This window comes from Miniopterus schreibersii (genome assembly GCF_964146895.1).
Source record: "Miniopterus schreibersii genome assembly, chromosome: 10".
Classification (NCBI taxonomy): Eukaryota; Metazoa; Chordata; class Mammalia; order Chiroptera; family Miniopteridae; genus Miniopterus; species Miniopterus schreibersii.
The window spans coordinates 62954490-62967959 of NC_138110.1; the positions used below are offsets into that span (position 1 = coordinate 62954490).

Below are 13470 nucleotides of genomic sequence, written 5' to 3' on the forward strand. Positions count from 1 at the left end.
GGGGGCTCATGGGCGAGACGAAGGGGACCTTAAGCTGCCTCCAGTGCTGGAAAGAAGCATTTGTCTGGTACTCAGAGTGCTGCTTTTCCTAGTCTTGGGTAGTTTCTTAGCCACCCCTGACACAATGCTGAGCAGCATTGGTTGAGGCGCTGGACTTGCCCTCTAGGGATGGTAGAAGCGTGATGGGAACCTGGCTCGGCCTGTCTCTAAGCCAGTACTCTTTCTGTAAAACTGCTGTACCCTGTGCAGGTGAGGAGCATGGATCCCTGGGCAAAGCCCATTCCTGAAGCTGGAAAACAAGTCAGGACTTGTGTGAGACAGGAGCATAACTCCAGGATGGTCTAAGACTCCTAACTCAGTCCTGTTTGTAAAGTGTGTCTCATATATCTGAGGACTTCCACATACAGCCACAGTGCCCAGGGCACCCAGGTTAGGGCATCTACAACCACCCAGCACAGGACCCATTACACAGAGGAAAAAACAGGCCCACAAAGTCCCTCTGTTATGGTGAGCTCCTGAGCACCTTCCCTGGGCCCCAGAGATGGATTTGGGCTCTGTGCAGGGCTCTCACCTGGCACTGTCCCCAAATGATGCTCACCTCTGCCTCCCGAGTTTAGTAGGATGGGAGCTACTCTCCTCATCAAACAGATGAAAAAGGCCCACTGCAGTTACATGACCTCCCCAAGGCCATGCAGACCACAGAATTCCTAGCTCCAAGGCTTTCCCACTAAAAACTGCCCCAAACAGGTTGGTCCCCAAGTAATCAAAGTCGTCTTCCCTTCCACCTCCCTCTCTCCCTTCAGGTAGTCAGAGCGCTAAGAGGAAGGCCCCATACAGGTTCAGCACTCTGGTCAGCGCCCAGCCTCTTCGCAGCTGCCAGAGACAGCGCTAGGCCAGGTTAGGTCAGTGTCTCCTGCCTAACCCACTCCTGGGTCAGACAGGCATCCCCAAGAGAAGGGGGCCCTGGCCCTGGGTGTCCTCCCTCTCCTTCAGATTAGAACCACAAGAGCACAGTTTCATCCTGTAGACTTCTTGGTTCCCGGGATATAAATTCAAGCAAGAAGCCTATGAAGAAGAGAGGGATGCTCAGGGGCCCCGGGCCATGGTGACCTTGGGCAAGTCCTGTCCTCCCTTTGGTTTTCCATCTGTAAAATGGGATAAAGATCCTGCCCATCTGTGAGATTCCATGATTCTAAGTGGGCCATGGGCCTGGACAATTTCAGTACTGCTCCCCCGCCCCCCTGCCCTCCTCTCCCCCACAGAACTTTCCAGCTCATATTTAAACCACGGGCCTCAAAGGGGAAGCCCACAGCCCAGATCTGTCCACAAACATGCTCTGACTGGCCTGCATGTTATTAAATTTGATAAGATGCAGCATGGCATACTGTCAAATTTGAGTCTTGACTATTTACCAGCTCTCACCTTGTGATCTTGGGCAAGTCACTTGACCTGCCTGTTCCTCAGCTTCCTCATCTGTAAAATGGAAATGATGATAGCATCCACTCTCCAAGGTCACTTTGAGGTTTAAATAAGCTAGTAGATGCAAAGACTTAACAGTGCCTGGCACACAGAGGACACTGTATGTCCTTTAAAATTTTGATGATCTAATGTGTAGTGCATGACTGGTTCACTGAAATGTAGAATCATGAAGACTTTTTATCCAACCAACCTCTGTCAAATCCCCCTTTCTCATCTCAGCAGCGAGGGTCCAACCAGTAACTAACTGGTCAATTTGATTTCAAACTCAGTCCAATTTAAAACTTTCCTACTCAATCCAGTTCTAAGAGTTTCCTCTGACCTCTTGAACCCTTGCTCCACTACAGTGGGGGGGAAGACGATGGAAGAAAGATAAACCACCTCTTCACTGGCCATGATGAGGGGGATGGTGGGGGTGGGGTGCTCGTATTCTAACTCATACCTGGTTTGGTGTGTGTGGTGGGGGTTGATTGGTTGGTGGTTTTTTTTTAATGCTGGGGTCTCTAGTACACAACATGCATAATTTGGGGAATAGTTAGAGCTTCATCCTAGACTCTCAGAGAAGAGTCAGGGTAGGCAGGGTCTCTGTCCAGTACCCACAGTCCATCTGCTTCTAGAGGAAATATGCTGGGCTTCATAGCCACCTGGGCCACCCCCCAGCTCTAGTCTTCTTTCACTTCCCTTCATCAACACTTGGAGCCCAGGAACACTGGGGTCCTTCACCTACCTCCAAGGGCCTCAGAACACTGGGAGGGCATACAGGACTGACGTCCTTCCTCCCTGATCATCAACAGCACCATCCCTTCAAGCTAGCATGGGCTGTACCCATGGACCTCCCACATCAGAAAGTCTGCGGGTCACAAACAGACCTCATCTCCATGTTCACAATCGCCCCTAAGCTCCAGAAGACACCTTTCAAGAACTCTTGAGAATACCTTCCTTATGTCTTTCATCTGTTCGTTGCTATACCTCCAAAGCCAGAGTTGGCACTCGTCTTTGTTGACAGAATGAAGGATCTCAGATGAGCAGTGCTCAAGTGGCCTGCAGACCATGCAGCTCAGCAAGCCTCCAGCTGGGAGGCAGAGGCTAGTCCACTTCCTGAGGTCACCCCCATCTCTATGAGTGATTTAGTAAGCCCTGGGCAGGAGAGGGGAATGGATGTCTGGGCCCAGCAGGTAACATCTCATTGGACACTCCCTGGTCCTCAGTTTTGGCCTGTCACAATTCTCAGGCAGTGGGATAACCCTTTTCTCCATCCTTTTACCCACACAAAGGTCCAGATGTCCAGCTGCTTTAAAACAAAAATCAGGAGCTCTGGCAACCCTGAGCCCATCCATCATAGAGCAGCAGCCAGCCAGGCACCCCTTTAATCCTGCCACTGCTGTGCACAGCCACCTGCTTCATTCGTGAATGTCACCTACAGGCATTTGCTCTTGGGCCCGTGCTTTTGTTTTTTTGGGGGGAGACTCTCAGGATGTGAGTCAGATGGCTGTCAGCGAGTCAGCCCCTAGCAGTGGCTTCAGCAAAAGAAAATGTGGACACAGAGAGGAATTAAAAAGATAGGGAGAGATTGGAGGACGAGAAGAACTGGGAGAGGGAGAGGGCGGCCTTTTCTGAATGCCGTTGACCCTACCTCCGTATGGGCTCAGATGCCCCACCACGCTTGCTCCCCTGGGGCCAGCTTTCCTGCCAGAAGATCCTTCTACTCACCTTCCCCCAGGTCCAGGACAGCAGCAGCTGCCACCTCAACCTTGGCAGCTCAGTTGCTGAGAAGGGACAGGCTGTAGAGACAGAGTCCTGGAATTTGAGGTCAGTCCTCTGGCTGCAGCTGAAGACCACAGTCCCATGGACTGGCCTCTCTAGTGCCAGTGTCACCCCTTCAATACATTTGGCTTCAGAAGGTTCTTCCTGCCACACACAATGCAAGCGATCATAACGGCGGACAGTGAGCCTCAGCACGTACCAGGCCCTGCACTCTATGTTGTACCAGCATGAACTTGAGTCCTCATAACCACCCTATGAGTTGAGGACCAGTTGCCCCCACTCTATAGATGATGAAATGCAAACTCCCATGATGATGCCCCTCCTTTCAGCAAGCCTCATCTCGACACTCCAGCACAGAACCTGCCGCCTCCCTCCCCGCCTGCTTCTCCCCAGCACACTCCAGGCTGTTCCATGCCTCTGAGCCTCTGTGTATGCTGTTCCTCTGCCTGGAATACCTTTCCTGCTCCCCACTTCCCCACATTGGAGACTGCCTCACTGTTTTAAGATTCCTATTAAAATCATCCCTTCCACTAAAGCCTTTTCTGACCCGCAACTCAATCAGGTGATCCTGTACCTCCTCTGTACCCCCCAACTCACACACACAGCCTGCCGGGCACTGTCCTTTTTCCTTAGATGGTCTGTGACCAACTCAAGGGCAGGGGCCATTTGTCCCACAGTGTCTCACCCAGGGAAGAATGCAGATTAGGTGTGAATGAATGGAAGAATGAATGTAAATAGCTAAGATTATTGAGCGATTATGAAATGCCAGGCACTGTGCTAAGTGCTTTGCAGGCATCATCTCATTTCCTGCGCACCGTGCCTTACAAGGAAGGCATTGTTCTTAACATCCCCATTTCACAGATGAGGGAACAGGCCCAGGTGCACTCAGCATCCACCAGGCATCCAGGCAATCAGATCCCGGAGCCAGCGCCTTTGCGCTCTTATCCGATGGGTGATTCTCAGTGGACCCCCCGTAACGCGCCCTGCGCCAGGTCACTCAGATTTGAGTAGGGAGAAAGCTCAGAAGTGCCCGGCCTCCTGGGAGGAGGAAGGCGGTCATCCTGCCCTCTGTACCTCCCATCTGCTCATGGACGACCCGATCCTGGAAGAGGGTGTCTGGGCTAAAGACAAGAAGACACAGCATGCCCAGGGGTGCTACTGTCTCTAGCCAGGTTCTGGCCGTGGGGGCACTGGGTTTTCTCAGAGGAGGGGAGTTGGAAGCTAGGGAGCCTCTTAACTAAATCCTGCCCAACTCCACTGCACTGTATCCCTGAAGATACCCAACACTTGACCAGTAAATGCTAACATACCTCTACTGAGAAGGAGCTCCCTACCACTCCAACCCAGGCAAGATCTCAGCAAGCTTCTCTTTCCCTTAGCTGAAATTTACCTCCTTGGGGACATCAAGGGGAGCCCACTCTCTCCCAGAGAAACAACAGGCTCAGCTGGAGGTTGTCTCCTTGACTTTGTCAGTACCACTGACACCCCACTTTCCTCCCAGACAGAACCTATAGACAGAAATCCACCTCCTGTGGTTTCTTCATAATGCCTGCCTTCCTCCCCCTCTTCATGCCCCTCCAAAGCTCTCTAGACACAGGGTAACAAGCTCTTAACTTTGAAAAGCCCTCTGCTTGGGTTTCCTGGTCCCCTTAGTCCCCAGAGGAGGCAGAGTGGGAAGGTTTGCAACTATTTCAGAGGATCAGAGAGGTGCAATGATTTGCCCAAAGGCCCACAGGGAAGGGGTGGCCTGCAGGACCTCACTTACTGGGTTTTCAGCCCAGAGCCCCACAGAATTCCAGGAGGAAAATGCTCCCTGGGTATCTTTCCACTTCCACCCAAGTTGGGGAGCAGGAAGGATAATACCAGCTTAGCATGGAGAAGGGAAACTGTTGCTGTGAGGTTAGTGTCCTGGGAACTGCAAGGTCTGTGGTTTCTGGAGAGAGAGAAAACGTTATCAATAACCCAGAGGTTGGCCTGACCTGGAGCTGCTTCGAGTGTGTGTCCTTGGCTTCTGAGCTAGGTCAGGCAAGACAGAGCTGTGTGTGTGCGCGCGCGTGCGTGTTTGTGCACAAGGTTTGTGCATGTGTGTATGCATGCACAGGTGCGTGCTTCTGCATGTATGCATGTGTGTGCGTGTGTAGGTGTATACATGGAAGGAAGAGGACATTTTACAGAGAATCCCCGAGAAGGTAATGCTTATTCCCAGGGAAAGGAGCAATAGCAGATGCAATGATGGATACCGGGTCCCAAAGAGCCAGGCCTGGGCACTCCCGTGAGGTAGAATCAGGCTGGTGTACCTCACAGGCTCCTAAACACCCAGCAAATGTCCCCCAGGACTAGCTGGGACCTGGCTGTCTCCTGACAAGGCTGGGGAAGAGGGATCTTCTGCCATCAGGGAGACCCCTCTACCTCTCCCACATAAAGTGGCGCCAAGGCCCTGAAAGAGGAAGGAGGGGAGTGTAGCTGCCCTGGAATCAGCCAAAGACAAGGGGTGGGAAATAAGGTCAGGGAGGCCCAGAGGCCATATTGCTTAGGGTTTTATAGGCAACTGTGAAGGATGGACCCAGAAGTGGGGGGACCTGAAATTTATGCAATTTAGAAGGCCATCCTTTTTAAAAAAAATCAAAATTAGAAATAAGAATTTGACTCAGGGCCTTGGAGCCTATGCAAGTGAGAGGCCTGCACGGTAAACCCTCCTGTGGCCAGGGCAAGAACTTTTGCTTTTGTCTGCAATAAGAGGGAGCCATTGGAGGGTTTTGAGCAGAAGAGTAACCTGCCTCAATTAACCTTTTAACAGGATTCATCTGGTTGCAGAGTGGAGGCTGAACCAGGAACAGAGGGCAGGCAGTGGTCAGATTGCGAAGACAGGACCAAGACCCGCTGACAGGCAGGACGAGAGGTGTGAGAGAAGGCGGACAGTGGCCCTGAGGTGCTAGGCCCAATCCAGTTATCTCCAACTGAGGTGGGCAAGGAGAGCGGTGATTGTGGCGGACTTCATTCCATGCCGGTCTCTACATATCTCTTACCACCCCCCTGAACCCGAGCCTTCATTCCTCTCACTTCCCAAATGAAGAAAACCATATACTCAGAGGTGGAGTAACTCCCAGATCGGTATCTACTCTGAGACACTGGGAAAAGCAAGACTTGAGACCCTACCAGCATGTCTGGTGGGAGAGGCAGTTCCTGGAGGTGAGGCACGTTCCAGTGACCACAGGGTCCTGTGGGACCACTCCACACCTGCCCCCAAAATACCTGCAAAGAAAGTCCTCGGTACCCTACGCCATTCTCCTTCCCGACTCCTTCCTAGCCTGGCTCATCTACCGACTGGGAGATTTCAGCTGCAATCTTAGAGAAATGTTTTTGGCATCTCTCAGGTTTTCTTAATTCACTGACAAGGTAATGACTGCCTCAATCCATTACACACATTTTCTAAAGGAGTTTCTGCATTAGGATGCAAAGCAGGCTTCTTTGGCTTAGAGAAAACCTGAGATTCCTGGGATTTAATCTTCTAACTGATTTAGCCCCTAAATACAATTTATTGCATTTAAACTATAGGAATTGATGGTCCCAGATGCATCCACTCAACAGGTTTAGTCTCCAGATGAGTCGCCCACCATCACAGTAATCCATATGGCTTGGATTTGTATTTTTATTATCATTATGAATTTGAAGGGCCTTAGCTCACCATTTGGGATGTTCAATTCTACTGTGGTTCACCTAGATCGGCACATGCCACCTTCTGCATCCACTCCTTGCTTGGAGCCCAGGGGAAATGTACACAGCAGTGGAAACCCTGACTTGTGAATCTTTCACCATGAAGCCTGTGAAGCTTTGTTCTTTTCAAATCACATCCCTTTAACACCAGGAACAGCACCTGAAGGCCAAGCTGAACAGCCCTTGTCTCCTCCAGCCCTCTCCCAGCCCTCTGCTTCTGGCAAAACCTGCCAGCAGGAGCAGATATTTGATCTCCCATAGAAGCTGTGATGTTACACTGCCCAGATGTTCCACTCACCAGACTGAAGGCTCAGGTTACAGCTCTAATCAGGGCTGCTCTAGCCTACAGACCCCATGCCCACTCCACCTTCCCATCCCCAAGAAACAGTCAGGATCCATGGCCAGCGGAGATGGAGTAAGTAGGACCTGCATGGAGTCAGGGGGCTCGCTGAAATAACCCTTTTAGAGTCTTCTCACCAGTGGCCTAGAAGGCATGTCCTCTCAAAGCCTTCAAGGGCCATTCAGACTGGACAGTGCCTCCCCCAGTCCTCAAGCACCTGTATCTCCTTGCCCCCTGTATTTCCTTGTCAGTAGTTTAAAAAGAGTCCAGACAGAGCTTGAAAACACTCCACAAGAGAAACAGAACAAACCATGATGAACGTGGCTGGAGTTTCCAGGCCCCCCGAATGTGCCTGACTTCTCCCCAAATATTTTGGGATTGTACTAGCACTAAAAAAAAATTTTTCTATCAGACTAAAGTCAGGCCCAAGAGACATACTATGGAGGAGGGGGAGGTGATGCAGGCCAACATTGTGTCCACAGAAACACAACAAAGCCCTCACCCTTTCTTGTATAAAAGACCCCTCTTCTTTAGGAGTTGGTGAAAACTGTGCACTTGACTTTGTGAAATGTGTGCTAAGATCTAGTCACTGCAGGAAATTCAATCCCAAAACCAAAATCAGGCTGTAGCAAATTTTGGATTTAACCTGGCATCACTGGGATACTTGGGGAACTCTAGCAGGACCATGCGAGCTCCTGGAGTGTCCCAGAAAACGGCATGGAGAACGGTCAGCACCTGCGAACACCCTTCTCCCCTGAAGGAGTGGCCAGAGGCAGATACTGGGCACTCATTCCTAGGGCAGAGCTGGAGGGGCCCGAGGGATTGTCTAGTCTGACCCTCACTTTACAGTCAGGGGGACTGAGGACTGGAGGCGGGAGGGTCACCCCAGTGCCGACTTATCCCCTCATTGTGAAGCCACCTCCCACGTTACATGGTCAGGGCTGAAAGGAGTCCCTCCAAAGTCACCCAACACCCACACTTTGCTGATGAGGACTACAGAGATTCTGGAATTTCCCAAGGCATGAACGGGCAGCCTTTCAAACTGCTCTCAATTGTCAGAAATGCCAAGAAACCTCATCTTCCAAGGGCAGCAGTTTCCAAACTTCTGTATTTTTAGCAGCAGAAGCCATCCTCCAAACAAAACCTTATGCAAAACCTCAAGCTACAAAATAGATCAGGGGACCACCCTCCTCAGTGGAGCCTGAGACAGGCCCTAAGCTCCCCTTCCAGCACCCAAGACTCCTTTCCCAGGGCCCTGTGTGGAGCTCAGACTAAAACCCAAGACCTTGGGGGGGCTTGTAGCCCTGGAGCTGAAGCAGCCAGATCAGGCGGGCTCTTACTTAAGACCCCTGGAGGGTGTGGCTGGTCTCTGGGACATGGACAACTTCGTTTTCCACCAGGCTCTGGCCTCCATCCCCATTGAGCTGTCTCATGCGCAGGTTAATGGAGCCATACGTCTTCCTGGAGCCCCTTCCAGGGACGAAGGTTGGCCTCCGGTAGAGCTCGCCCTTGCACAGGGAGATCATGAGCAGCACTGACAAGAGCATGCCGCCCACTGTGAGCAGTCCCAGGCCCGCAATGATGCACTTGTCCAGGTGGGAGCCCAGGCGGGCGTAGTACATCTCTAGTCGCTCCATCTCCCGTGCTGTCACTGAGTCCGGGTTGACGCGTGCCTCACGGGGAATGGCGTATGCTGTCACCACCAGGAGGATCCCACTCACCAGGAAAACCAGAGCGGAAACAAAGCCATAATCCACCGGGCGGCTCACGGGCTCCAGGCCTGGCCCCTCTTCTGAATGCAGGGACAGATCATCCCGCTGGGATCGGGGCCTTGAGGGGACACCCCCGGGGGGGCTGGGGGAGCTGCCCAGTCTGATGTCCCCAGGGTTCTGGAAATGGGTCTCATGCTCCTCCGAGGAGAAGCAGGCATTCTCCACACCCGCCCTGGATGGGGCCACCAGGCCTAGAGGAGCTGGTCTCCTTGGGGTCTGGGGACCACTGCTCAGTGTCTTCAGTTCCAGACCAGGGGGAGATGCCATTGGGAAGGAGGGCCCAGCTCATCCCTTGGCCCCTTGGCAGCTGGAAGAGAAAACAGAAAGTCAGTCGAATTTAGCAAACCTCTACCAATATCCTGCTGGTGCTGGACAGCACACCGGGCCCCAAGCAACGTGCAGGTGAGCCAGGCAGTTCCCACCTGGGGGAGCCTGCCAGAGGGCGGGGCGGTGCGGAATGAGACGGACAGCAGTGCGACCCAGTCCATGCTAGGGTCCTTCACCACTGGCACGTGGCCCTGGGCAATTCACTTAGCCTCTCTGGGCCTCAGTTTCCCCATCTATTAAATGACAGCACTACTACCACTCCCTATTTAACGGGGCTGAGGTAGAGACTGAGATAATCCATACAAAGCTCAGCAATGAGTTATCAGGGACTCAGACACAGTGGGTACCAGGTTCAAATCCCAGCGTCACCACCTGAGCTGGGGCAAGCGATGTGACCTCTCCACACTCAATTTTGTTGTCTGTTAAATGGGAATAAGCAAAATGCCTCCCTCATAGGGTCAATTTGAGGATTTCATGACATAATGCATGTAAGGCCCCAGCCAGTTCAATTACCGGGCACCGTAGTGATGACGTGAGGATGACTGGGAGTGGGGGAGGGGCAGAGATGATACAGGTGGTGTAGGAACAAAGGGGAGAGAGTCAGGGGAGATTCTGGGAGTGGGTGGCACTGAGCCAGGTCTGAGAGGATGAGTGGGACCCCGGCAGTAGGAGCGGATGTGGGCATTCTGGACAGGGGGACGGGGTGCCTCAGAGGTCAGCTGGGAGTCAACTCTCAAAGGACTCTGAAAGCCAGGCCAAGGAGCCAGGGGGGTGAGGCGGCGGGGCCGGGAGTGCTGACATCTGCTCAGGTTCCAGAAAGCCCCCTCCAGCTGCTGTGTAGAGGCCGGGGGCCCAGGGGAGTCTGGTGTGGTCAGGGGCGGCACGAATGGGGGCTGGGAGGAAGGAGCACACCTGAGAGCCATGACGGAGGTCAAAGCCAAAGGCCCTTATGTAAGTAGAAGATGGGGGGCTGGGGAGGACTACAGAGGGGAGGGGAGCGGAAAAGGGGGCACTCTGCTCAAAGGGGGGACATCCCACCCAAACCTGACACACGCCTGCACACAGGCAGGCAGGCAGGCAGCACATGTGCACTCCTGACAGAGGATACCACTTTACAGCCCGTGGGCCACCTCTGGCTCACGGAAGATTTGTGGGGTTTTTTGGTTTCTATTCATTTGTTTTTGGTAAAGTATTTGCCAATATATAGAAAGCAAAATATTTTACACTTTAAGTTTTGGATTCCTGGCTTCTCTTATAAAATGGAGGAATCTCACCACCCTAGGCCCTCCTGCCCTCTCAACACCTCAGCTGGAGTTGATGATGGAGTCCTCCCATTGGCAGTCCCCGCGCTGTCCCCCACAGGTCCCACCGAAGCCCCCTTCCCCACCTGGCCTGCACAATTCCTGGTCCCACAGCAGAACTTCTCTGTTCCCCGTACACATCAATGTCCTGGGAGTACACACACCCAAGCCCCAGGCACAAAGAACCAAGTCCCCACCCTGTACAGAGACACCCCTCCCGTTGCAGAGTGGCTCACATGCTCTTGTGTGCCTACAAACACACATACACATGATTCTAGATGTTTCTCTGCACTGCCATGCCTGAGTTTATTTTCCAGTGCATTGTTCTGTGTGTGTGTGTGTGGGGGGGGGGGGTATGAGTAAATTAATGAGAAAAAAAGAAAAATGAATGGAATGAATGAATGAATGAAACTCAAAGAGCCTCAGTGCAGCAAGACACGTTTTTCGATCTTTCTGATCTTTTTTCCAACATGGACTTGGATTGGACACCTTGTAGCACACACAGGGCCTTTCATCTGAGTACAAAGCCATGGGTTTCCACTTACAACCCATTTCTATCACCACATGCCTCTTTCTTGAGTTCCAATTTAATAAATGTTTACTGAGCACCTACACTCCCTGTTGGGTCCTATAGTGGGCACTGCCCTCAGGAACCCTCACCCGCCCCGAGAACGGGAATTACTCTCTCTCTTTGACAACACGTGGCCGAGATCCTCTGGCTTGCACAGGTTCCCTAAGAATTGTTATCACCCACAAACTTGCAAACCCACACACTCCTGCACCGGTGGCATCGTTCCACCCTCCCTCCTTGGCTCTCCCAGCCCTCTCTCTAGACTCTCTACTTTATCCCACTGTTCAAGTCACTATGAGCAGCTTGAGTGCAGGGATATGTGTGAATTCCGCCCGGGTCCCCAGGCCCTGCACAGGGCTTAGAACACAGGCAGCCAGCCCCCAGGAATGGCTTGGCAACCTGCCCTGCGAGACAGTCTGTCCCACACAGGGGTGAGGGAGGCTGACTCAAGGCCAGGTTCTGCCCAGACTGCTCCCACTCCCAGGAAAATGAAAGAAGAGGTATACTGTTAGCTTTTTCTACTCTTTGCACCGAAAGCATTTTCCTGAGTGCCCAGACCGGTACAGGGACTGGCAATGACGGCTGCTGCCCAATGGGTGCCAGGTGTGCTCACCCCACCCCAAGTTTTCAGCACTCTCCGGAGAACTGAGCTCCTGGAGCGGCCCAGGAACCACCTTCCCTTCCCATCCACACTGATGCCTCCATTTGCCAGCGGAAATCCAGGGCACCCAAATCCTGGCAGCAGGGCGCTTTCACCAGCAGGAACCCAAAACTTTTTCCTTAGGATGCCAGAGTTAAGAAGGGGGAAGAGAAAAAGGAGACTCCCTCTCACACCCAGGTCCAGAGCTACCCACATGCCCAACCAATTACTCAAAACATGAGGAGAAACAAACTGACAAAGGCGCTGGGGTCCACTGCTCGCACCCCGCAACCGCACCGGCGACACTCCAGCTTCACCCCCGGTCCAGCCGCACCTGAAAGGCACAGCCCACTTCCACACCACGCAGCGCCCACAGGCACGGGAAGCCGCACCCGCGTGACCCACGGGAACCCACACCCCAAGGGATAAGGCCGTTCACACACGTGGGCGGGAGGGGGAGGGGGAGGGAGGACGGGGAGAGTTAGCCCCCGGGGCTGCCACTGCCAGGATCTAAGCCAGACTCACCACGACCCGCCTGGGCCCAGCACCCCACCCACGCGCGAGCACGAACGCGCGGAAAGACAGACGTGCAGCGGACGCGGGCGAAGCAGCACGAAACCCAGTCGACAGATACACGCGCGAGTTGTACACAAAGCCCTGGGGCGCGCACAGACGCGCGCGCAGGTCCACGCCGCTGCCCCCGAAGTTCCGCGCAGGAAGCGCCGACACCCGCGGCCCGCCCGCGGCGCACACCCCGGCTGCTGCCCTTGACCGCAGACGCGGCCGGGCCGGGCCCGACCGAACCGGGCCGGGAGGCGCCGGGGCAGGGTGGCCGGCGGCCCGCGAGGCCAGGCTCCGCGAGGCTCCGCGTGCGCCCGGGTCGCCCGCGCACGTCCTTCGGCGGCCGCGAGGTCAGCCGGCTCCCCGCCGCCGCCCCGCCCGCCTCGGCCCCAGCCTCCGCCTCCCCGCAGTCCTCTCGGCGCGTACCTGTGCCGGGCCTCCCGCCCCGTGCCTCCCGCGCGGGCGGCCCCGAGCCGGGGGGCGAGGGCGAGGCGGGGGCGAGGCGGGGGCGAGGCGGGGGCGAGGCGGGGGCGAGGCGGGGGCGAGGCGAGGGCGCGTCCTCCCCGCCGCCCGCCCGCCCGCCTCCCCGCCGGCGCCCGCCCGCCCGCCGGCGTCTCCGCTGCGGCGCAGCCCGAGAGGGCGCGGGCCCGGCCGCCAACGCCCGCCCCGGCTCCCGCCCCCTTCCCGGCCCCGCGCGGAGCCGCCGCCGAGGCGCACGTACCTGCTCGCGCCGCGCGGGGCTGCACGGCGGCGGCCGGGGCGCGGGAGAGGAGGGACGGGGAAGGGGCGGGAGCCGGGGATCGCGGGGCGCGGAGGATCGGCTCCGCCTGCGGCCGCGAGGGCGCCCGGAGAGTTAGCGTGGGGAGGGGAAGGGAGGCCGGCTACAGGCGCGGGGAAGGACGCGGGGACGTGGCGCCGACCTTCTCCCCCTTCCCCTGGGGCTCATTTGCAGGCTGGGGGAACCGAAGCGCCGAGCGCGAGCGGCCGGGCGCAGGGGCGGGGCG

The 13470-nt window shown here is 55.1% G+C and overlaps 1 protein-coding gene across 2 annotated transcripts; it reads right to left on the reverse strand.

The window, feature by feature from the left end:
* Nucleotides 1–8375: 8375 nt before the first annotated feature.
* TMEM74B (transmembrane protein 74B) lies at nt 8376–13234 on the reverse strand. Of its 2 annotated transcripts, none has more exons than XM_081149874.1 (2): nt 13188–13234; nt 8376–9373 (listed from the first exon to the last, which is right to left on the reverse strand). In XM_081149874.1, the coding sequence occupies exon 2, from the start codon at nt 9331–9333 to the stop codon at nt 8635–8637; it is 699 nt and encodes a 232-aa protein (XP_081006000.1). In that variant the 5' UTR covers nt 9334–9373; nt 13188–13234; the 3' UTR covers nt 8376–8634. The 2 variants fall into 2 exon arrangements, with proteins under 2 accessions (XP_081006000.1, XP_081006001.1); XM_081149875.1 differs by lacking the exon at nt 13188–13234 and adding an exon at nt 12893–12932 and having other exon boundaries at nt 8384–9373.
* Nucleotides 13235–13470: the final 236 nt, after the last annotated feature.

Coding starts and splice junctions, on each gene's coding strand:
- TMEM74B (XM_081149874.1), bottom strand. CDS start 9,333: ATGGCATCTCCCCCTGGTCTGGAACTGAAGACACTGAGCAGTGGTCCC.